Source organism: Heterocephalus glaber, unplaced genomic scaffold, assembly GCF_053883595.1.
Source record: "Heterocephalus glaber isolate CG9 unplaced genomic scaffold, H.glaber_assembly_v1.0 deba00001687, whole genome shotgun sequence".
In the NCBI taxonomy this organism is placed as follows: Eukaryota; Metazoa; Chordata; class Mammalia; order Rodentia; family Bathyergidae; genus Heterocephalus; species Heterocephalus glaber.
Genome location: NW_028258412.1, coordinates 22986709 through 23011550, shown reverse-complemented (window position 1 = coordinate 23011550; position 24842 = coordinate 22986709). Strand labels below are relative to the sequence as shown.

At 44.0% G+C, this 24842-nt stretch overlaps 1 protein-coding gene across 6 annotated transcripts in view; it reads left to right on the top strand.

Moving 5' to 3' along the window:
* Positions 1-3333: 3333 nt before the first annotated feature.
* The window catches only part of Sbno1 (strawberry notch homolog 1), a 60344-nt gene continuing 38835 nt past the window's right edge, over positions 3334-24842 (top strand). For 3 of the 6 annotated variants that reach the window (XM_004843944.4, XM_013071834.3, XM_004843943.4), the window contains exons 1-5: positions 3334-3495; positions 13994-14122; positions 16480-16584; positions 18651-18963; positions 22624-22724. In XM_004843944.4, coding sequence (XP_004844001.3) covers positions 13994-14122; positions 16480-16584; positions 18651-18963; positions 22624-22724 — 648 coding nt within the window. In that variant the 5' untranslated portion in view covers positions 3334-3495. The remainder of the gene's footprint in view (positions 3496-13993; positions 14123-16479; positions 16585-18650; positions 18964-22623; positions 22725-24842) is intronic. The other 3 variants (XM_004843945.4, XM_087198495.1, XM_087198494.1) reach the window with 3 other exon arrangements.

The window sequence follows — 24842 nt, the reverse complement described above, 5'->3', positions numbered from 1 at the left end:
GGCATCAACCTAGGGGCCCACTGAAGGATTAATGAATAAAGAAAATATGGTACATACATATAATTGAATACTTTTCAGTCATGAAAAGAAGACTGTCATTTGCAAGAACATGGATGGAACTGGAGAATATTGTTGAGAAGTTAGACATGGAAAGATAAATACCCCATATTCTCACTTATATGTAGAAGCTAATTTCAAAGAAATAGAGAATTTTTTTTTTTTTTGGTACTGGGAATTGAACTCAGGGCCTTGGGCTTGTTTGAGCTACATCCCCCCCCCCCCCCTTTTGGTACCAGGCATCAAATTTAGGACCTTGCACTTACGAGGCAGGTGGTGGCACCACTGAGCTAAATTCCCTGCCTTTTTTTTTTTTTAAAAAAAAAACAGGACCGCTTTATGTAGTTCAAACTGGCCTTGAACTCACTTTGCAGTCCAGGCTGGCCTCCAACTCATGGCAATCCTCCTGCCTCAACCTCCTGAGTATGGGGATTACAGGTGAGTGCCACCACACCAGACTCAATACCTTATTTTTTTCCCCTGAAGTGTTGGGGATCCAAACCAAGGCCTTGCACATGCTAGCCAAACGCTCTATCACTGAGCTAAAGACACAACCCCAGTAGAAAATAGAATAAACCAGGTGTGGTGGTGCATGCCTATAATTCCAGTAGTAGGGAGGCTGAAACAGGAGGACTGCTGAAAGTTCGAGTCTAGCCTGGGCTGCATAGTGAGTTCAAGGCCAGCCTGAACTACATAGCAAGACCTTGTCTCAAAAAACCAAAAAACCAAAACCAAAACCAAAAAGCCCAAACCAATCCCCTCAACCCAAAACAACAGAATAACTTTTTTTATTTTTATTTTTTGGTACCGGGGATTGAACTTGGGTCCTTACTCTTTCGCAGCAGACAGCGAAACCACTGAGCTAAATCCCCAGTCCTTTTTTTCTGTTTTTATTTAGACAGGATCTCTGTATGTAGCCTAGGCTTTGAACTCACAGCAATCCCCCTGCCTCAGGCTCCCAAGGGCTGGGATTACAGGCATGCGCCACCATGCCTGACCTACAACAGAATAATTGTTACTAGGGCCTTGGAAGGATGTGAGGAGGAGGAGATAGAGACATGGGATGGTTAAAAGGTGCTGGGCTGCAGCTGGGTAGGAGAAATAACTTGTAGTGTTCTGTAGTACAGCAGGGTAATTACGGGTGACAGCAACGATATTTCAAAATAGCTAGTAAGAGGATTTTGAATACTCCCAACACACAGAAAAGTATTCAAAGTGACAAACATGAGACAGACATGGTGGAGCACACCTGTAATTGTAGTGCTGTAGGAGGCTGAGGCAGAAGGATTGTGTTTTAATTTTTGTTCTTGGTACCAGGGATTGAACTCAGGACCTTGTGCTTTCGAGGCAGGTGCTGGAACCACTGAGCTAAATCCCCATCCCCTAGGAGGATTTGTTTTAGCCTGGCCTAGGCAATTTAATGACTTAGCAAGGCTCTATCTCAAAAAAAAAAAAAAAAAAAAAAAAAAAAGTGCTGAGGAATGTAACTCAGTACAAAAGCCCTGGCTTCAATCCCTAGTACCACACTCACAAAGATTAAAAAAGAAAGTGAAATACATGTCAAATACCTAATCTGATCATTTTATGTGGTACACATGTAGCCCGGAATCCCAGCTACTTAGAAGGCTGAGGGAGGATCTCAAATTTGAGGCCAGTCTGAGCGAGACTTTGTATCAAAATAAGATGGTCTGAGGGCCGGTGATTTAGCTCAGTGGTACCGCACCTGCCTCGAAAGGTCCCGAGTTTGGTCCCCGGTCAGAAAAAAAAAAAAAGAAAAAAAAAATATATACACACACACACACACACACACACACACATTCACACACAAACCCACACACCCGATAAGATATTCTGGGAAGCAGGGCCGGGGATGTAGCTCAGTGGTTTTGCCGCCTGCTGCGCAAGCGCAAAGACCCGAGTTCGATCCCCGGTACCAAAACAAAAACAAAAACAAAAAAACCCGCAAGATATTCTGGGAATGACACCCCAAAGTATACATGTATTGAAATGTCACACTGTACCCATAAATATGAGTTACTGTGTTAACTAAAAATATATTAAAAAGACAAGTGATAGCTTAAAGATACTGCCCATTTGACATGTTTATATTGCGTATGTATGAACACACGTATAATACATCTATATATGTGTACAAACGCTAGGTTGGAAGAGCCTTAATTATCCTCGCTATGCCCCTTTCCCCTTCCATACTTTTTCTTGGAGTACACCAACTTTAACCTTAACTGCTCTCGGTTGGCTCACATGCGGGACGGTCAGCCAGTAGGGGGCAAGAACCACCCAGGCGTGCTTATTACCTAAGCAACGGAATCAAACAGCACGATCAGAATGACTTTACAAAAGGGCTTCCGAGAAGTTAACGGATGTAGTCTGTTAAGCCACTTAAGAACAATTCAAAGACGAAAAGAAGTGAGAAATGGTAGGGCAGCCCTCTCGGAGCAATCATTAATCGAGAGCAATAGTTATTCAGGTGGCCGCTCTGTCCGGGTGCAGCTGCGCGTTCACGCTCCTCATCAAGGGGATAATGGCGCGGACCAGGCAGGAGATGAGAGTTACTTGAGCTTTCGTACTCAGTAGAGTGCTTTGAGCGAGACTAGCAAGCAATGAATATATGAACATTGTTTTTCTGAGATGCTTAGGCAATGAGGTTTTCAAAGTAACAGAAATGCCACTAGGTAACTTCCTGGTCAGTAGCTACCCAAGGACAGGATTCTGAAAATAGCTTCGGGCCCCTCCCAGCCGGACTTTGAAAGCAGGTGTGGGACGCATGCGCGCGTCTCCCCACCGACCTCCTGGTCGCATCCAAGAACGCAGACCTTCTTCCCGACAGCCCGTGCGGCAGAAAGGGAGGGGGAACGTAATTCTCGCGAGGTCTTATCGAACGCCGGCGGAAACAGTAGACACGTGACTGTCCTAGGCGGCCTTCGCCTTCCCCCCCTCCCCCTTCGCGGAAACCCGGCCCCCTCACCCCTCGCCCACCCCAGAGCTGCGATAATGGACCGTTTGAGTTTCGGAATTCCCTTGGATCCAATCACTGATACCAGGCCAGCAGAAGCCAGCGGAGTCCGTTTTTGGTGGCGAAGGCAGGGGTCGGTCAAGATGGGGGGGAAGAATCATCTTCCTTCACCTAGGTGGAGGCGGGGCGGAGAGGGGCGCGGGGGAACGAGGTGGGGGGGAGGAAGTCACGTGGGGGCTCGGCCCGCGCAGCCTTGCGCGGCGCCTGGCCCGTCGCCCCGCCCCATCCCCTGCCGGCGGGCGGGGGAGGGCCGGGGGAGGGGCGTCAAGATGGCGGCGGGGAGGTAGGCAGAGCCGGACGCCGCTGCCACTGCCGCCGCCGCCGCCTCCGCTCCAGTCGCCTTGGGCTCTTCAAGCTCTCACCGCTTGGGAGAAGCTGTCCTGGCGTCGGCTCCCGCGGGGAAAGTAAGTCCTTCCACACTCGCCCTCCCGGACAGCCTCCCACTCCCACCTTTCCCGGGGTCTGTGTGGGGGCCGGGCTGGGGGGGTCGCCATCTCACCCCGCTCGGGGCCTCGCGTCCCGCTCGCCGTTCCCTCATATGCCCGGTCCCGGGGGCGGCCCTGCTGCCCTCGCTTTCCCCGTCCGTCAGCGCTGGCCCTGTGGGCTCTGCGCGTGGGGCTCTCGGCTCCCGGACCCCGCCGTCCCGAGCCCGAGGCGCCCGGGGGTGGGGGCAGCAGAGTCTGCGCACGCCGGCCACGCCAGGGTCACCCCGTTAGCGTCCCCGCAGCACCCGGTGCCGCGAGGCCCCGAAGCCGCGGGGAAAGTGAATTCGGGCTCCTTCCAAGTCCCGCTTCTGCCTGAGCATTGCTCCCGCTTTGGGAAGAGGGAGGGAAGGAGGCGGCGGGGTCGTCTGTCCTGGGTCGGCGCCCCTCTCCGGCGGGTGCGCGCGGACCTCGAGCCCAGTGCGGCGGGGACAGTGCGTGGGGCACGTGGGGGCTACGTTCCCGTCTCACCCGGTGATGAGCTTAGTTTTGCCTGGAGCAAGCGTGCCGGCCTCCCGGACCCAAAAGTAGGTAATATGTGGCAGGGATGGCAGTGGCGCATTAGCTTCCTCTGGACAGTGCTGACTGTCCAGAGCATCTGAAGTTCCCCAAAGCAGTGTCTGCTGCTGGTGGTTTCCCAGAAGTGGTTTGGGATCGGTTTAACTGCTGAGGAGATTTGGATGTTCTGAACCCTTGTGATTGTTTCTTTCCTGATCCTGGTATCCAGCTCCTCCCCTTTCCACCCGGCTTTGTGCTTCTGTTTGGTTAATGTTTGCGGACCACTCACTTGATCCTTGCTCAGAGAAACTGTTTTCAAGTGCGTTCTCTGTTTACTGGGAGAGGCTTTTGTTTTGGGGAGTCGCTGGTTGAGAAACGTGGGAAAAGAACGGGCGAGAAAATGAGAGTCAAAGCAACGTTCTTAATACATTGAATTGCGCAGTCAGTTGTAACTGCACCCGGAAGTTTGTGTGGAACACGTGTTGTGGGAAGGTTAGAAACTGGCTCCCCTTTGACCTTTTAAAGTTGATTGTTAGAAGTGGATGTTGAGGTAAATTCGAGGCCTCCAAGGAGTCCCGGGAGAGGGGGGGTCCAGCACACTGTCACACCCCAGGTGGCCCTGCACCAGTCAGCTCAACACTTGCAGACAGTTCTACCAGCTGACTCTGGAGCGATCTTAATCTAATTCAATTCCATACAACTCCCTTCAGAATTTTAAACGAAACTTCACTTTCGTTATTGGATAAATGTTAAAAAGAACCCTACTATTCATTCATTCATTGAATGCTATTACGTGTCAGGTAGTTTTGTATGTTTTAAGGCTTTGCTGAAATTCCTTTCAAAACAGGCATTATGAAAATTCTTTTCATGCTTTTAAAAGTGATTTGCCGAGAAGGCTTTATTTTTTTGAGACGTGGTCTCTTTATATAGCCCAGGCTGGCATCAGACTCTGAGCCATCCTGCTGCCTCAGCCTTTGGAGTGTTAGGATTATAAGCTTGCACCACCAGTCCTGCTGCGGCCTGAAGGCTTTTGTTACTGATATACTACCCATTTTGTTGTTTCCTTTAGGTTGAACTTTGAGTTGAAACTTGCTACCTGTGAAGGACAAGAACACTCAGTTCTGATCCCGTCAAGTAGAATAACTGGTACATTAGCCTCTACGGGTTCCCAGGCTTTGCCTGCCTAAAGTTAGTGTAGAATTGCTTTTACATTACCTAATTAGAAGTAAAACTATGTAATACTATAAGTATTTGAAAATCTTTTTTATGTACTGATTGACAGATCCACTTTGATGTGACTTGAACTCCCCAGGTATTGAGAACAACCTTAGGATATCATTGAACTTTTGTTCAATGGAAAGGCTCTTGAAGAGCACAGACTCTTATTTAATGAGTCAGATATGGTATAAAACTCATCAGGTTACCTATCTTACAAATTTTTTGGGAAGCAGTAAATACATTTTAGCAGTGATTTTCAAACGTTTTTATTACATCTTTTTTTTTGGGGGGGGTACCAGGGATCAAACTCAGGACCTTGCACTTTCGAGGCAGGCGGCGGCACCACTGAGCTAAACCCCCAGCCCCGTTTTTATTACATCTTACAGAAGAAATATATTTTACATTGTGATCTAGTACATATATATGCAGCCTTTTTTTTTTTTTTTTTTTTTTTTTTTTGGTATCAGGGATCGAACTCGGGACCTGGTGCTTGCAAGGCAGGTGGCGGAACCACTGAGCTAAATCCCCGGCACCTTATATGCATATATAAAAAATTCAAGTGATAACATTCTCTTTACATGCTCTGCAATTATTATTTTTTGTTTTTTTGAAATAGGGTCTTGCTGTGTAGTCCAGGCTGGCCTTGAACTCACTATGTAGCCCAGGCTGGCCTCCAACTCAGTGATCCTCCTGTCTCAGCCTCCTGAGTGTTGGGTTCACAGGCATGCCTGTGCATGGGCTCTGCAATAATTCTGGTTTTATTTTTTTCTCTTCAGTAATTATTGGTTCTATATGTGAATTGTTAGAAGTGTTGGCTATGATAAAATTAACTAATAACCCATTGACATGTTCTAATCAGCAGTTTGCAAATGCTGCTGCACTCATCCTTTGGTATCCATGAGGAGTTGGTTTCTGTCGCCCCATAGCAAACTATGCAGATGCTCAAGTCCAGTATATACAGTGGTGTCATATTTGCACGTAATTTATACACATCCCACTTTACCTTTTAAATCATCTCTAGATTACTTACACTCTAATACACTCTAAATGCTATATAAGTTGTAGTGATGTTGTCTAAGGAATAGTGATAAGAAAAAAGTACATGTTCAGTACAGATAAAAATTTTTTTCTGAATCATTTTGCTCAGTTGAATCTTTTAGTACAGAACCTGTGGCTGTAGAGGGCCAAGTGGGTTATAGAGGGTTGAAAGTGTAGGATCTTGGAGAAGTGTGGGATTGGACCTCCTGGATTTTTAATTCTACTCCAGGCTTTGTGTAGTTGGTACCTTGCTATGTAGTATTTCATCTTTGCAAGACTCAATTTCTCATCTGTGACAAGGGGATACTCCTAAGTTATTTTGATTATTAAAAGAGAAATCCAGGGGCCGGGGATTTAGCCCAGTGGTTCTGCCGCCTGCCTCACAAGTGTAAGAACCCAAGTTCAATCCCCAGTACCAAAAAAAAAGAGAAATCCAGCCATAGAGTAAGTATCAAAGTCATCTGAGGGAATTGATCAAAGGTGTTGGGTCAATTTCCCTTTCTGATTCTTTCTTTTTGTACGGGGAATTGAACTCAGGGCGAACTCGGTGCTTTGGAGTCAGGAGACAGCCTTGAGCTAAATCCCCTGCCCTGATTCTTGTACATTTTAAACCACTTTTGAAACTTTGTATATAATTTGCACATTCCATGCAGAGCACTGTGGCCCATACCTCTAATCCCAGCGTGCAGCAGGCTGAGGCAAGAGGATTGCAGTAAGTTCAAGGTCAGCCTGGCCTACTTAGTAAGTTCCAAGATAGCCTGAATTATGTAGGGAGACCCTGTCTCAAGAAAAATTGCACAATTCTTTGTGACTATTTTCTGCAGGTTTTGCAATGGTGGGGTACTTTACGAGCAGTTGTAATTTGAGGGGGAGGTGTTGAAAAATATGGATTATATCCTTTCAGGTAAAAAAATCATTTTAAACTAACTTCTTTATAACTAGTTTCTTTTTTCCTCTTTTTTTTTTTTTTTTTTTTTCCGTTGAGACAGGGTCTTGGGATGCAGCCCAGGGTGGCTTTGAACTTGTGACCCTTCTGCTTCAGCCCAGCAGTCCTTTAGATTCTTAAAGTGTCATTCATAACATTGGGGCTGCATAGAAGCAAAAATGTAGCAGAGTCTTGAGTCAGACTTGGTCAACACTGTTAAATAATGAGAAAAGTCTGTTTTTTGTTTTTCGTTTTTTGTTTTTGGTACCGGGGATCCAACTCGGGTCCTTATGCTTTCGAGGCAGACGCCGGAACCACTGAGCTAAATCCCCAGCCCTTGAGAAAAGTCTATTTTGTTATTAGTTTAGGTAAAGATATTTGTTAAATGATGCATTTTTGTTTTGGTACTGGGAATCGAACTCAGGACCTTGTGCTTGTGAGGCAGGCACTGGAACCACTGAGCTAAATACCTGGCCCCTAAGTGATGCATGTTTAAAAATGTCTGCTAGTTTCCGCCAGACGTAACTCAGACTGGACAAGCTATTTGGGAGATGCTTTGTTGGATGAAAGGAGAACTAGCATCTTAAGGAACTAAAGTTAAATTACTGGAGAGATTGCTAACTAAGGTTTGTAAATGATAGTGCACCCCTAGAATTCTAGCACTCGAGGCAAAGGAGGCAGGAAGGTTGCAAGTTCGAGCCCAGCTTGGGCAATTTAGGAATACCCCATCGCAAAATAAAAATTAGAAAAGGGCTGAGGATGTAGCTCAGTGTAAAGGGCCTGGGTTCAGTACAACCAAAAAAGAAAAGTTCTTATTCTGGCAAAGTGTCGCATCACTGATATGAAGGAAAGCAGATGTTTGTCAAAATAATAGTTCATAGCTAGTAGCAATTCTAGGTATTACCACATTTTCTATTTCATGGGCAGTTCTGCCCCCCACCCCCTTTTGAGACAAAGTCTCACTAGTCCAGGTGCTGGCCTTGAACTCACAGCGATCCTCCTGCCTCGGGCCTCTCATGTGCTGGAGTCACAGGTGTGCGCAGCTGTGCCTGGCTTGTTTTTATTCCCATTTTAAGGTAAGGAAACTCGAGTCAAAAGGTTATCACTTGACCATGTCTTACCACTAGTGGGCGATGCACAGTATCTGAACGCACACAATCAGCCTGAGCCTGCAGTCCCCTCACAGTGTGCTGTTGCCTTGCAGATAGTACAGCCCTTGTGTCTGCTCAGAGCCACTGAGATCCACTTTGGTCTCAGGAGGAGCCTGGTCCCTGGGGAGAAGTTTCAGTGTTGGCATTCTCATCGGGAGCTGTAGCCTTCCATTCTTCTCCTTGACATTGTTTCTCAGTATTTGTTTCTATTTATTACAGAACTTGTTTCATAGGTGTTCTATTTTGAAATAGGTGATTTTTAAAAATACATTTACATAAATGTCAAACTTTTTGTTGGTTGGTTGTTTTTTTGTTTTGGGTACTGGGGATCGAACTTGGGACCTTGCGCTTGTGCGGCAGGTGCCAGAACCACTGAGCTAAATCCCTGGCCCTTGCTGGTTGATTGTGATAGGAGTCTCTGGTAATTTGTGGATTTGTTAGTTTACTGCATGGTTAATACCACCTGAGGACCTGAGGTCCGTAAACACTTTTGTAGACACATTAATGCTTTTCTCACACGTAGCTGTATTTCATATTTACGTTGTATTTTGTAGGTGGCAAATTGAAAATTTGTTTTCTTTCCCAGGAATACATCTTATTTATAAATTGAGGACAAAGAACCAAGCATGGTGGCACAGCACTCAGGAGGCTGAGGCAGGAGGATCAGGAATTCAGGCTAGCTTGGGCTGTGTAGTGAGTACAAGGTTGTCCTGGATTACACAGCCAGACCTTGTCACAAAACAAAATTTGTCAGGTGTGGTGGCGCATACCTGTAATCCCAGCATTCATGAGGCTCACACAGGAGGATTGCTGGGAGTTTGAGGCCAGCCTGGAATTCACAGAGAGCCTGTATTTAACAAAATAACAAGAACAAAACACCTAAAAGCTATTGTTTGGTTAGTGGAGTTAGAGAATAGGCTATGTCTTCCTTCTTTATCTCTTCTCCCTGCAAAAAGAGTAAGTGGAGGATTTGTGTCCAAGGGGCTGAAAGGATCTCTAGATTTCATTTGTGTCTAATATGTATACAAGATGAAAATCTTGCTCATTATGAGCTTGTAGACAGTGTCTTTTTATTTTTTTGTACCAGGGATCGAACTTGCAAGGCAGGCGGCGGAACCACTGAGCTAAATCCCCGGCCCTGTAGATAGTGTCTTTTGTAGATATTGTCACTACTAGATCACTACTCAGGTCGGAGAATATCAAATTATTTTAGTTGACAAGTAAAAGTTGTATGTATTTATAATATTCTCTGTGACCTGTGATAATCTGGATACATGGTGTATGAATACATTTGGAATGACTGGGTCAAATGGGATTCTTCAGTGAGTTCTGAGCTGGTCGCTGATAGTGTTACTTATAATTGTTGCTGTCTTTTCTCCTATGAACATCAAAAAATTTTGTCCCCAAATTCTTTCCTTCCATGATGATATCTATGTTCTTTTGATGTTCATTGATAAAATATATTTTAAAAAGATCTCAGCCATGCATGGTGGTGCTACCTGTAATCCCAGCACTCAGGAAGCTGAGGCAGGGGGATAACTGTGAGTTTGAAGCCAGTCTGAGCTACATAGTGAGACCCTGTCTCAAAAATAACAAGGGCCGGGGATTTAGCTCAGTGGTGCTGCTGTCTGCCTTGCAAGCGCAAGGTCCGAGATCGATCCCCGGTACAAAAAAACCCCAACAAAAAAACCAAAAACCACTCATGAATTCATTTAATACTTTTCAGTGAATTTGCATTTTATGAATAAATGATGTTTCTGTACTTTTGAGTATAGTTAGACAGGCTTGGTTTTATCCCAGATACACACCATTGGCCTCCAGATCTGCAGTTTGGAATTCATTTAAAACAGCATACTTTTGGGCACAGAGGGGAGTTTGAGGCAAGAGGTAAGACCCAGGAATTTGAGCCCAGTCTAGGCAACAAAACAAGAACTTGTCCCCCTTTCTCTGTGATACTAAAGATTGAATCCAGGGTCTTTATACTGAGCAACATCCCTTTTAAAAATTTGTTTAAATATATTTTGAGGCAAGATCGTGCTAAGTTGCCCTGGCTGCTAGAGGAGATCCTGGGTTCAGCCCTTAGTACAGATGGAAGAAATGTACTTCTGGCTTCCCGGATGGTGTCCATGCAGGAGAGTGAGGGGACTGTGGCTGCACACGCTGGGTGTTTGTTGCCCACTGCCACCTCTGGGGCCCTTGTCGTCATTTAAGCACCTTCAACTTATCCAGGTGCAATGCAGAGCCCTAGAAATGGACCTTTTCAAGTATAAATAATTTCCAGTATTTCCTTTTTTTTGTACCAGGGATTGAATTTAGGACCTTGTGTTTGGAGGGCAGGCGAGGCGCCACTGAGCTAAATCCCTGGCCCTCCAGTGTTTATTTATTTTTTGGTACTGGGGATTGAACTCAGGACCTTGTGCTTGCAGAGCAGGCGTGGTGCTACTGAGCTAAATCCCTGGCCCTCCAGTGTTTATTTATTTTTTGGTACTGGGGATTGAACTCAGGACCTTGTGCTTGCAGAGCAGGCGTGGTGCTACTGAGCTAAATCCCTGGCCCTGGGGTTTTATTAATCTAGGTGAAGATTAGCCATAGTAGGAGAAGCAGGACCCCCACCCCTACCCCAGGTCATTGGTTATATGAAATGAAGTATTCTATGGGTTGGGATGTTTTTATTTTTGTTTTTGAAGACAGAGTCTCTCTGTGTAGTTCAGGCTGGCCTTGAACTCGCAGCTATCTTCCTGCCTTAGCCTCCCGAGTGCTGGCGCGACAGGTGTGTGTCCCCATGCCTGGCTTACTTATTTGTGTTGTGTACTAGGATAATTTGTAAAGTATGATCACATATATGTGCCTGTTAGAAAAATGAATTAACTTTAAGTCTCTGTGGGAACATTTTTCCTGTTTGTCTCCTCTCACCTAGTTTCCTTAAACTGTAATATTTTCATCTTGCAGTGTAATACTTTATTCTCTCATTAGTTTTATTCTATTTATTTTTTGGTTTTTTTGAGACAGGTTTTGTTGTGTAGTTCAGGTTGACCTTCAGTGTTGGGATTACAGTGTGCACCAACCTGCCCAGTGATGCTATTCATTCTTTTTTTGGTTTTGTTTTGTTTTGTTTTTAAATTTGTTTTTAGATTTTTAAGATGGTCTCACCATATGGTTCAGACTGGCCTTGAACTCATTTGTAGTCCAGGGTGACCTCAAATTTGTGACAGTCTTCCTGCCTCAGTCTCCCAAGCGCTGGGATTATAGGCGTACACCACCATGCCTATCTCCCTCTCCTTTCCTTTCCTTTCCTTTCCTTTCCTCTTTTCTTTTCTTCTATCTAATGGTATTGAGGATTGAACCCAGAGCCTTGTGCATGCTAGGCGAGCACTCTTATCACTGAGCTATATCCCCAGCATCTGCCTGAGTTTTAATCTCAGTCTGGCATTTTGTACGTCACTAATATCAGCTTTACTTACTTGAAAGAGACCTCATGGGGTTTGGGCGCTTGAGTTGTCTAACCCATGGCCTGCATGCCACAGCGAGCTATTTGTATTATTGAAAGTTCTGAAAGGTTTGGCATCACTGGTTTAGAGTCTACCACTCCTTGTCTGGGTGAACTTGGGCAGGTAATTGATGTTTTCGAGGTTCAGTTTCCAGCTCTCAAATTTGATTACCTATCTCAGGGTGGTTTTGTAGTTAAATATAGTAATATGTGTGAGGAGCCTAACACTGTGTCAGTTTTGGTGTCACTGTCAGTTTTCTTCCTGCTTGAAATGTTTTTTTCTCTTAGACTTCTTTTCCTTTCTCTGAAAAACTTTGGAGAAACCTTTGGGTCCTTCCTCCCATCTATTTAAGCAGTGGTTCTGCCCTCAGCTTCATTCTGTTGGTTGGTTGGTTGTTGGTAGGTGTTTTTTTTTGTTTTTTTTGTTTTTTTGGTACCGGAGATTGAACTCGGGTCCTTGCCCTTGCAAGGCAGGTGGTGGAACCACTGAGCTAAATCCCCGGCCCTCTCAGCTTCATTCTGGATATCTGTGGTTTCAACCTTAAACTCATTCATGTTTCTGTTAGAACTTCTAACTTGTACCTGAATGGTACAGAGACTTACGTGGCATGGACATAGTAGAGGGTTTCTCTGTTAGATATCTTGTTTTCATCTAAAAACACTTTCCTGCATGTTAGAAGTCATGGTTAGGATTCTCTTGGCTAACACCCTTTACAGAAGACATTGTGACACACTGATGTTTAATTCTGTCACATAGGCTGAAAACAGATGGACCAGTTGGAAATTGGTGTTTTTTAATAACATGAAACTAGTTTTTGGAGTAGTCAGATTTTACATATTTATATGTGTAAATCAGTTATTTCAAAGAAATTAATGAGGAAAGTTAAAATTGAGAATGCTCTCTTAAATATTGTTCCCTTCCAAGTGGGTAAAAATTCATTTTGACAGAATACTTTGGTCTGCTTCCTGAGATTATAGTTGGAAAACTCCAACCTAAAATGTACTTGTTTCTAAATTAGCTTCCTCCCCTCTAAATTCCACGTAATTCATTCTTCAGGTCTCCTGTGTTCAACTTCCAGTTTTTCATTTTCTTGGCATAACTCTAATCATTGATCCATGAAGTCATGCTTTTTTTGATTTACTTTTTTTTTTTTTGGCACCGGGTATCGAACTCGGGTCCTTGCGCTTGTGCAGCAGGTGGTGAAACCACTGAGCTAAATCCCTGGCCCCTGATTTACTTTTTTTTTTTTTTGGTACTGGGGATCGAACTCAGGTCCTTGCGCTTGCGCAGCAGGCGGCGAAACCACTGAGCTAAATCCCTGGCCGTCCCTGATTTACTTTTATTTAAACTACGTTGGATGGGTGGTTCTTCCTAAACATCTCAGAACCCATTCCCTTTTCTTTCTCTGCTCTTTGCAATTCTAACTCCATGTCTCTTGGACTGCTGTAACAGTTTTCCAGGTTCTCTTCCTGCTTTGGGTCTTACTCTGAACCTGTTCAGTTTGTTGCCACACTACCGTGAGTAATCTTTCCAAATCACAAATCTGTGTCAAGTCTGCTGTTTGGAAACCATTAGTGACCTGCATTACACATAGCATTCGATGCGCTCTAGAATGATGGACAAGGCTTGGGAGTGGTATCTTCTTCCTCTCCTCCATGTACTTTCTCTTCTGAGCTTCTGTACCACGTTGATTACTCTAGCCGTAGTTCTGAAAGAGCGGCGCGTTCTTTCATTCCTCCATGGGCTTAAATACACTGTCCAGAAGGTTCTTGTCTTGGTGAGTTCTTTCTTGAGACGCATCTGCATCGGCATCTTTGTATTCTATCTCAGTAAAGTTCACTTTTCCCTTCTCTGATCTCGTACCTAGAGTTTTGTAGAGGTGTCCTCCTGCTATAATCTACATACTTCAGTTTCTATCCTCACTTTAGTGTGAGCTTCCCAGGATCAAAGATTGGCTTTTATCCTCTTTACCCGACATGTAGCAAATTCTTCATAAATATTGCATGAATGGGTCTGGTAGAAAATGTTGGATTTCTATTTAAAGGAGAGTTAATATTTTTCACTTAGAGTTTTTTGTTAATATTTAATCTTTTGTTCTAAAGATGGTGGAACCGGGGCAAGATTTGCTACTTGCTGCTTTGAGTGAGAGTGGAATTAGTCCGAATGACCTCTTTGATATTGATGGAGATGTGGGCCTTGCAACTCCAACCCCAACACCTGCACTTCAGCAGGTAAGTTTCCTAAAGGCTTTGTGAAACAGTAGGGCTCTTACTTAATTTTTAATTCCCATGTATAAAAACATACTATATCTTAATTTTTAATATAGATGTGAATGTTATTCTATTGAATATTTGAATATTTGTCTTCATTTGGGAGAAGATATTTGCAATGCTTTGGTATGATTTTTATATATATAAACATAAGATGGTAATTGTTATATTCTGCCCCTTTGGCTTGCCTGGGCTGCATTGAGTGAAGAGAAATTGTCTTGGGTTGCATATAAAATATATGATGTAGTCGGTGTACGTAAGTAACAAATGTGTCACTTCATTATTTATTTAATTTTTAGGATACTGAGAATTGAGCTTATATTCCCAGCCCTTTAAATTATTTATTTATTTATTTATTTGGTACCGAGGATCGAACTCAGGTCCTTGTTCTTGTGTAGCAGGCGGCGACACCACTGAGCTAAATCCCGGGCCCGCCCTTTTTATTTTTTATCTTGGGAGAAGGCCTCACTAAGGTGCCAGGCTGGGCTTGAACTTGCAATCCTTTTGCCCTGCCTTAGGCTCCCAGAATCCTGGAATTACAGGCATAGGCCACTGTGCCCAGTTTTTATTTTTATTTTTATTTTTTTGGTACTGGGATTGAACTCGGGTCCTTGTGCTTGTGCAGCAGGCGCTTTTCCCTAGTTTTAAAAAAAATTATTAAATTATTTTATGAAATAACACAAGCCTAAGTTTAATAATCAAATAAGAAAATTTAACACATCTAACAATAAAACACCTAACTTCACAGGCACACATATGTAGGCAGGTGTTACCTGACAAACTCTTGAAACATCTGATACACATGGGCTTCAACTGGACTTTGTGTGGCAGGCACAGGAGGCAGAGCTAGTGGTGCACTGTGCCTGCCTCCACAGCCTTCTTTTATTGCCTATAGGTTCTGCACTCAAGTGCTGCATGACCAGGTCGTTAATATCACTGAAGATCACATAATAATGTTAACAGCTTAAGGTATTGTGGGGCCGCATTGCTACCTATGCAGAGCTGCCTGTGGACTACAGCCCACAGGTTGGACACACCTGATTTAGAAGAGTTTTTGTGGGAGGGTCATTATCTCTTTTATGGTTGTCACAATATTTTTCTGTGACTTCACTATACATATTCTCTCTCTCTTTTTTTTTTTTTTGGTACCAGGGATCGAACTCAGGTCAGTAGGCGGTGAAACCACTGAGCTAAATCCCTGGCCCCATATTCTCTAAAAGGAAAAATAAGATTCTGATATTAGCATAGTTTTGCAGAGATTTTAGGCTTTCAAAGATTATCATACAGTGGTACCTTGGTTCACAAATTTAAGTAGTTCCGCAATTCTGGAAAAAATGGCTACGTTCATGTTTATGTGGGAAAGATGTCCGCAGTCGTGTTCACTGTCAGGTGGAGTTTGCAAACAGAAATAAGATTTTAGGTGGGCGTCGTGGCGCACACCTGTATTCCCAGCACTCTGGAGCCTCAAGCAGGAAGATCACCCTGGGTTCAGGGCCAGCCTGGGCTACACAGTGAGTTTAAGGCTAGCCTGAACTGTGTAGCAAGACCCTTCCTTTCTCAAAAAACAAAAAAAACCCTCCAAAACTCAATTCTGCAACTTTACATTCAAACTAAAATATGAGGGCTGGGGATTTAGTTTAGCGGTGCCACTGGCTGCCTCACAAGCGCAAGGTCCTGAGTTCGATTCCTGGTACCAAAAAATAAAATAGATACTGCTTTTCCTTAAGAAAAAAACCACTGAAATATGAAATCACCAATACCAGATCCAGTGGTACTCTCAGTTCATGAACGCTTTTGTTTGCAAACAGTTGAGTGTGCAAAGAGTAACATTTGGCAAAATTGTGTTTTGAGCTTTCAAGGCAGGCGCCAGAACCACTGAGCTAAATCCCCGGCCTGTCTTTTTATTTTTTGTGGTGCTGGGGATTTGAACTCAAGGCCTTGCCCATAGGGCAAATGTTCTACCACTGAGATGCAGCTTTAGTCCAAAATTTTTTGTTTGTTTGTTTGTTTTTTGGTACCAGGGATCGAACTCGGGTCCTTGTGCTTGCAAGGCAAGCGATGGAACCACTGAGCTAAATCCCCGGCCCTTTTTTTTTTTTTTTAATTTTTGATATAAGGTTTCCATATGTAGTTCCGGGTGGCCTTGCTCGCTATGTCGCCCAGGCTGGCCTAAAACACAGCACTCCTGCTTCAGCCTCCTGAGTGCTGGGATTTCAGGTGTGCCCACCACGCCCGTTTTTTTTTTTTTAATGAAATAATTACAACTCTTGTTCTGGAAACAGAATTCACTGGTGTTTTCTCTGATGATTTCTCTCCAGTCGGTGCCATTTGGTGCATTAGAACTAGGTTTGGAGGCAGAAGCTGCAGTTACTGTTAAACAAGAAACAGAAACGGTACCCACTCCTGCGCTGTTAAATGTGAGGGTAAGAATTTTTCAGATTTGGCATTGCTCCTGAAATACCTTGAGATTGTGGCAGGAAAATAGCCTTTCAGTAAGGAATAGTTTCAGCTTCTTAGGTTTGCTTTTTGTTACTTCCCTGATATCCTACTGTTGTCTCTTTTTTTTTTTTTTTTTTTTTTTTTTTGTTACCGGGGATTGAACTTGGGTCCTGGCACCTGTACAGGCTGCGAAACCACTGAGCTAAATCCCCGGCCCAATATGTATAATTTTTTTCTGTGATTGTAATTGAGCTTTTCATATAGAGTTCCCCTGACTTTACCTTAAGCATGGCTAATTAACTGAAGCCTAGTGGTGTAAAATTATTTTACATACTTGTGGTAAAATTTATTAATTTATCTGGGTGTGGTGGCACGTGGCTGTAGTCCCAGCACTCAGGAAGATGTGGCAGGAGGATTGCTGTGAGTTTGAGACCAGCCTGGGCTACATACTGAGACCCTGTCTCAAAAAACCACACAATGGGCCGGGGATTTAGCTCAGTGGTTTTGCTGCCCACTGCACAAGTGCAAGGACCCGAGTTCGAGCCCCGGTACCCCAAAACAAAACAAAAAGATAACCACACAAAAGTTTTTCTGATAATTTGTGTTAAGATATTTAAATGTGATAAATAGAAAGCCCCAAAATTCTTATTGTAGGAGGTCATGGAGAAACAAACAGTTTGAGGAAGAAAGTAAGTAGAAATAGACTTAAGTTTATAGAAGTATCTCAGTCGTACTTACAGTTAACATTGGCTTGGGCCAGGGATTTAGCTCAGTGGTTCCACTGCCTGCTGCACAAGTGCAAGGACCTGAGTTTGATCCCCAGTACCAAACAAAACAAAAAAATCATTGGCTTTTTTTGTTGTCAGTTTTTTCTTACTCTACCTTATCTACCAACGAAAAAGAAAATGTTTTGTGTCTGTATTTTAGGCCCTGTAGCACCCACATTATTATCAATATTTGTAGTTTAGCTGGCTGGGTTGTTAAGTTCTAAATTTGCTGTAGCCTGTGTGATAGCAAACAAAGCATTGAACAGGAGTCACAGAAAAAAAAATTCTTTTTTGAGACAGGGTTTCACTGTGTAATTCATGGTGGCCTTGAACTCACTGTGTATCCCAGGCTGGCCTTGAACTCATGGTGATCCTCCTGCCTCTTCCTTCTGAGTGCTGGAATTACAGGCATTTGCCACTACACCCAGCTAGGAGTCACAGAATATTAAAATCAGAAAATAGGCCTCAAGAGAACTCGGCCCTCCAGTTGCTTAAGTGATTGGCTCAGAATTGTCTGGTTGGGATAGTACTGGCATTTGAAATTATTCCCTTTTTTTTTTTTGGTGGTACCAGGGCTCAAACTCAGGACCTTGCACTTGCCAGGCAGGCATGGTGCCCCTGAGCTACATCCCCGACCTGAAATTCATTCTTTTGACGAGCATGGTGGTGCATACCTATAATCCTAGCAATCAGGAGCCTGAGACAGGTAGATCACTACAAGTTCAAGGCCAGGCTGGACTACAAAACAAGACCCTGTCTCAAAAAACCCAAAAGAAATTCTTCCTGTTAACCATCATCATTTAGGATTACTGTACCTCACAGTTTGCTTGGGATAGCTTCCATTTACGCTTTTGTCCTTAGTAGTTGTATGAAATGTCACACTACTCTGCTTTGTTTTTCTCAAAGTAAGGTTTTTGTTTTTGTTTTTTTTGCCCTCAAAATGAGGTTTTACCTTGGTAATTTACAGGTAATCATATTGAATTAGAGACAGAACTGTGGTGCCTGCCTGTAATCCCAGCTGCTTGGAAGGTTGAGCTGGGTGGATTGTGAGTTTTAGGTTAGTTGGGCAACTTAGCAAGACTGTCTCAAAATAAATAAGTAAAAATTGGGAAAAAACCCCTAAATTAGAAATGAATTGTCATAGGGAAAAATAAAATCAAGTTTAGATTTTTTAATGGCCTATTATGTTTATGGATATAGACTGCATTGGAGAAGGAAACTTTTTTTTTTTTTTCACATTTTTTGTGTGTAAAGAAATTTGATTGTTTTGTTTTGTTCCCTAGCAGCAGCCTCCATCGACTACAACATTTGTGTTGAATCAAATAAATCAACTTCCAACCCTGGGATCTACAATTGTAATGACTAAAACACCACCTGTAACAACTAACAGGCAGACCATCACTTTAACAAAATTTATCCAGACTACTGCAAACACCCGCCCTTCAGTGTCAGCACCAGCAGTGCGGAACACTGTGACCACTGCACCTTCAAAAGACCAGGTTCAGCTAAAGGATCTACTAAAAAATAATAGTCTGAATGAACTCATGAAGCTGAAGCCACCTGCTAATATTGTTCAGCCAGTTGCAACAGCAGCTAGTAAGTCTTTATGTTTTCAGAGGCAGAAAATTTGTCTTTTATAAACTATGTCACAGTCTTTTGAGGGTTTCCTTGTGTCTTAAAAGAGCTGGGCATGAAAGAGGCATTGCCTGCCTTGCTCTGCGTCCAAAGTATGTACCCAGTTCAAGAGATGCAGAGAGAGGTGTTGGTGGAGCATTTTGCTTTGAAATGAAGTATTTGGGATTACTGAGTATCTACATTAATGTCACGAGATCATGTTAGTTTTATATATTGTGAGTAAGCAGTTAATGTGTTTTTTAATCCTTTAAATTAATTTTTTAATACTTTCTGTGCCGGTGAATCATAGGATCTTGCTCAAAAGCAGAATCTGATTCAGGATGGGGCAAAAACTTCTGCATTTCTAAAAAAGCTCTCCAGAGATATTCTTGGTGATGGTCTTTGTTTTGTTTTGTTTTTTTCTGAGAACAGGGTCTTGCTATGTAGTTCAGGCTGGCCTTGAACTCACTATGTAGCCTAGGCTGGCCTTAAACTCATGGTGATCCTCCTGCCTCAACCTCCCCAGTGCTGAGATCATAGGCATGGGCCACCACACCCAGCTTCTTTTCTTTTTTTTTTTGTTAGGGAGATCGAACTTGGGACCTTGAACTTGGGAGGCAGGTGGTGGCACCACTGAGCTAAATTCCTGGCTCTCAGCTCCTTTTATTATTGTGCCCAAGCTTTTCTTTCTTTTTTTTTTTTTTTTGGTACCAGGGATCGAACTCAGGACCTTGCGCTTTAAAGGTAGCTGGCGGAACCACTGAGCTAAATCCCTGGTCCTCAAGCTTTTCTAAGTCATTGTGTTGCCCAGGCTGGGCTGGAACTTGTGATCCTCCTCCCTCAGCCTCCCAGAGTGCTAGGATTACAAGCGAGTGCAACGGGTCTTGGGGTCTTGGGCCGGGGATTTAGCTCGCAGGCGCAAGGACCTGAGTTCCATCCCTGGTACCAAAAAAACCCCCAAAAACCAAGTGAGTGCCAAACAAGTGAGTGCCACGGGCTCAGCCCATTCCCTCTTTTAAACCGTGTAATTTGCTGGTTAGGTGGTCACGCTAGTAATCCTATCTCTGTGGGTGGCTCAAACAGAAGGATTTTAAGCTCAAGTGCAGCCTAGATGATTTAGGGAGACCGCGTCTCAAACTAAAACAGTAAAAAGACTGGGGATGTATCTCAGTGTGAAGGCCCTGGGTTCAGTCTCCAGTGCACTGAGCTCCATCCCCATCCCTCTGTATTTTTGAGGGTCTGTCTGAGTTGTCCAGGCTGGAGTTGAACTTGAGATCCTCTTGCCTCAGCCTCCTGAGTGCTGGGATTACAGGCGTGTTCCACCACGCCAGCATCACGGTTTTAGAGACTGAAATGTGAACAACTTCTAAAAGGGAGAGTCTTGGCTTCTCTCCTCCTTTGAGTTAAAGAGTGCTTGAATCTGTTTCTAGCAGTCCTGTGGTCAGCATGTTTGGAGATACCAATTCTGACCTCAGTTATCCTTTTTCTTGTGTGTTTTATTTCACAGTTTTGGCATGCAGATGGATGTTGGTTTTTATTTTTTTGGTCAGTTATGTTCAGATGTTTTGAAATTTTGGGATCAAGGGACTAGAATGAGGGCACAGTGAGCTGTAAAGGGTGTTATGTTCCTGACGATTGACATGAGTATATGTGTACCACCAAGGCGCTGGGAATGAAGTGATAGACTTTGTTTTTTGTTTTTGCGAGAGTGTGTGTGTGTGTGTGTGTGTGTGTGTGTGTGTGTGTTAGTTTGTTACCAGGGATCAAACTCAGGACCTTGTGCTGTGTGTGTTTTTTGAGACAGAGTCTCACTTTGTAATTCAGGCTGGCCTTGAACTCACTATGTAACCCAGGCTGGCTTTGAACTCACGGTGATACTCCTGCCTCAGCCTCCTGAGTGCTGGGATTCCAGGTGTACACCACCGGGGCTGGCCAGGTGATAGACTTTGAAGAGACAGTTTCTCCTTCCAAAGAACTTGCTTACTTCCCTAATTGTGGGAGTTAGGTTTTAATACCTGATGTAGGACAGTATATAAGTTTGTGGCAGAATTGATTGCTTGGAAGTGGTAATGTTCTTTTATAGGGCTTGGGGCATTCTAATGGAATGAGTGAGAAATGACTTTACTTGTATTGACAGATGTAATTACAAATTTCAGATAATCTGATTTTTATGTTTGGGTCCATAGTTTGTGCCCTTGGGGCTGTACTTTATCTCAAGGTCATTGTTCTGAGTGTATCCTGGCAGCTAAGTGCTAGTTGGGAAATCATTTTCGCTGTCTGGGAACTGCTTTTCATTTCCTGCCTTGGAGTGCAGGATGGTGCCTTGACCTGGCCAAGTGCAGGGCACCATCCGTAGTGGCTCTGACTGCTCATGGGCGGGTGGCCCTTGATGGAGATGATTTGCTTTTGGACCTTTGGATTTGATAGGAAGCCTTAGGCATGCTGAGCATTTCAGTCTCCCTTCTCTTGCACCTTCCCAAGGTAAAGGAGAAGTTAGAGCCACTGCAGGGAGAGGCTGGAGAGCTAAGTGAAGCAGCACAGCAGTGTCACTGACTGTGGGCTTTCTGGGACAGTAAGCTCTCCCGCAGTCAGTTTCGGAGTTTCAGGTAACAGGCTGCAAGCCAGGCATCCTTGTCGATGCCTGGAAAACTGTCAGATTAGTACTGAAAAATAAAGATGGTAAGTAAATGCTGAAAATAAACAAAGGTTTGCATTGGCAGACAGCCTCATCTTTTTACTGAAATAAGGACACTGAATGTATAAAACTACACACAGCAAGGTTACCTCTTAACTGTGTGGGCTGTCCCTTTGGAACCCTTGGCCCTTTGAGTTTCTTTTGGATTCTGATCTCTCAGTTGAGCTGATCTTAAAACTCTGTAAACTAATCACTGGCTCTTCCACAGATGGTCATCTGTGTGCTGGCCTTTGTATTTAAGACTTTAATTAATCCTACAGCTTTTGGACTTCAAGTGAAAGGTTTCCCAGATGCTCATCTTGGATGCTGATCAGTCCAGATGTTCTCTCCCTCAGGGTAGCTTCCTGCATACTGGCCTCTTGAGACTCTGGGATGAGGAGGCCTCTGGGATCCTTAGGCTCGCTGCCCGGCTCCAGGCTCCTGTCTCTCCTGCCGTGCAGTCAGGCAGTGCTAGTTCAGTTGATAGTTGGAGCCTAAAGTTCTAGGTGTACGTTTAAAAATTATTTGAAAACTGCTGATGAAGAAAGAGTTCATTGTTTGGATCTTCATTCTGAGGACAGAAGGGAAATGAAAAGTTCCCAAATTGATTTTCTTCTACAAATAATTATTTTGCTTTGAAAAATTAGTACCATCACATCTGAAGAGACTTGTTTTTCTGTTTCAGTGAGCCAAGTGGAGTGTCCCAAAGTAATGCTGGCTTTTGTGTCTGTGTTAAACCATCAAATAGTTCTGGTTAATGTGCTTTTCTCAAATTTGTTGGCCCTGCACACTTTTCCTTTTTGAGTTATTTTCTAAAGTTAATTTTTTTGTAAATGCATATGCTTAATTCTAACAGCAGGCAGATTGATGTCCTTTGATTTGTGAAGTAGGTAAATATCACTGAATCTTTAAACAGTAGACAAAGAAGTTGAGATTTTTTAAAAAATGTAAATTGATTTCTCCTCCAGCTGATGTAAGCAATGGTACAGTGAAGAAGGAGTCTTCTAATAAAGAAGTGGCAAGAATATGGATAAATGACATGAAAATGAGGAGTTTTTCCCCAACCATGGTGAGTTTCAAACATCTGTGTCTATATTTTTGTGTAGTATGAAAGTACACTTGAAGTGGGGCCTGGTGGGACACTCCTATAATCCCAGCACTCTGGGGGCTGAGGCAGGAAGGATTGGTGCAAGTTCAAGGCCAGCCTGGGCTACTTGGTGAGATTAAGGCCAGGCTGGACAATATAGCAGCAACACCTTGTCTCAAAAAACCAAAAACTAGCCACGGATTAGCTCAGTGTTTCAGCTCAGTGTTTTCGCCTGCCTGCCTACAAGGTCCCAGTTCAATCCCCAGTACCAAAACAAAAACAAAAAGCAAACAAAGCTGGGGAGTGGTGGTGCACACCTGTAATCCCAGCACTCTGGAGGCTGAGGCAGAGGCAGACAGAACAAAGTTCAAGGCCACCCAAGGTTAAATAGTGGGTCAAGGGCCAGGGATTTAACTCAGTTGGTGCCACCACCTGCCTCACAAGCACAAGGTCCCTAGTTCGATCCCCAGTACCAAAAAAAAAAAATTAAGGGAATTTTTCTTAGAAATGCAGCATGTTTCAGTTTGATTTTGAATGTTAACATCTCTGTGGACAACACTGGTGTAATGGGTTTTTATAAGAAGATTATTGCACAGTTCCCCTTTCAGTGACACCAACTCTCCCAGCCTGGTGGACTAAGCATGAATGCGCAGCAGATCAGAGAGCACAGTGCAATGCTCAGGGTGCAGGCTAGGGCTTGGGAGGGAGCGAGACCTCTGCAAGCGTGGGTTTCCATTGGAAGCTGTGTGCAGCTGGGTTTAACTGGAGAAATTTGGAGAAGGCATTTTAGGAAGGGCGCCACAGCATTAACAGGCATAGAGGAAGTGGCAGCTGTGCTTAGGTGAGGTAAGCTGGGATCCTTGGTTTGTGCTAGAAGTGGCAGCAGAAGATTCGGGCTCTTGAGCTGGGCTTGAAGAACTTTGGGCTGGTGTAGCCCCCGAAAAGAGCCAACTGTGAGTGAGTGGACAGGGAAAGACCTCCGATGGGGCTTAGCAGCTACTGCTAGGGGCTTAGTAATCTACAAGGGAGGTAACAAGGGACTGAGCTGGGGGATTGCAGGGGAGTTTTTTTTTTAATGGTACTGAGAATGGAGCCCAGGGTTTTCACACCAAGCTGTGTCCCCATCCTGCAGGGTCTCAGTCACTGAGTTGCCCAGGCTGGGCTCAAATGTGTGACCCTTCTGGCCTCAGCCTGCCATTGTGTTGGGATTATAGGTGTGCCTCACCGCATCCTGCTGTGCTAGGGTAGAGGATTTGAAAAGGGCACAGGAGAATGAGAAAAGGAAAGTGGTAGCTGTTTGTACTTGACCATACCAAAAGACTGTGTGGACATGGACGTGGAACATGGAATAGAGGTGGCCCAGTGACCTGTTCCTGAGGTGTTCAGTGGGCACCAGAAGAGCAGATACCAGCAGCATCTGGTTTACTTAGTGGTTGTACACCAACAGCATTTAGAAGTTGGTTTTCTTAACCGTGCGTTTTTCTTGAAGAAATGTAAACAGATGCATTTTCTTGGGCCCTGCGGTGTTTGGAGGAATTTTGAATACTTTGTGGGTACAAGAAATCCTGATTTCCAGGTTCTGTTGAAAAATAGGGCCTAACAGCCCTGGCCCCACACTCCTCAGCTGGTAAACTCATAAACCGCATCATTGCCCAGGTGCCAGCTTGCTCTCATTGCTACTCCTTGAGCTGAAGCTTGGTGTTGGCTGCCAGTTCACATACTTCTGGCTTAGAAATACTCCCTGTCTGGGCCGGGGATTTAGCTCAGTGGTTTCGCTGCCTGCTGCACAAGCGCAAGGACCCAAATTCGATCCCTGGTACCAAAAAGAAAGAAAGAAATACTCCCTGTCTGGTGCCTGGATTTTGTGACCCTTCAGTACTCTAAATTTATCCTTCAATTTTACCCCTAATGATTTTTCTGAAAATCTAAGTAGAAGGTGGGTATGTTGGCACATGATTAATTTTATCTCAGCTATTTGAGAGGCTGAGGCAGGAAGATCACAAGTTTGAGTCCAGCATAGGCAATTTAGATATGTATCTTTTTTTTTTTTTTTTTTGTACCAGGGATTGAATTTGGGACCTTGCACTTGCAAAGCAGCCA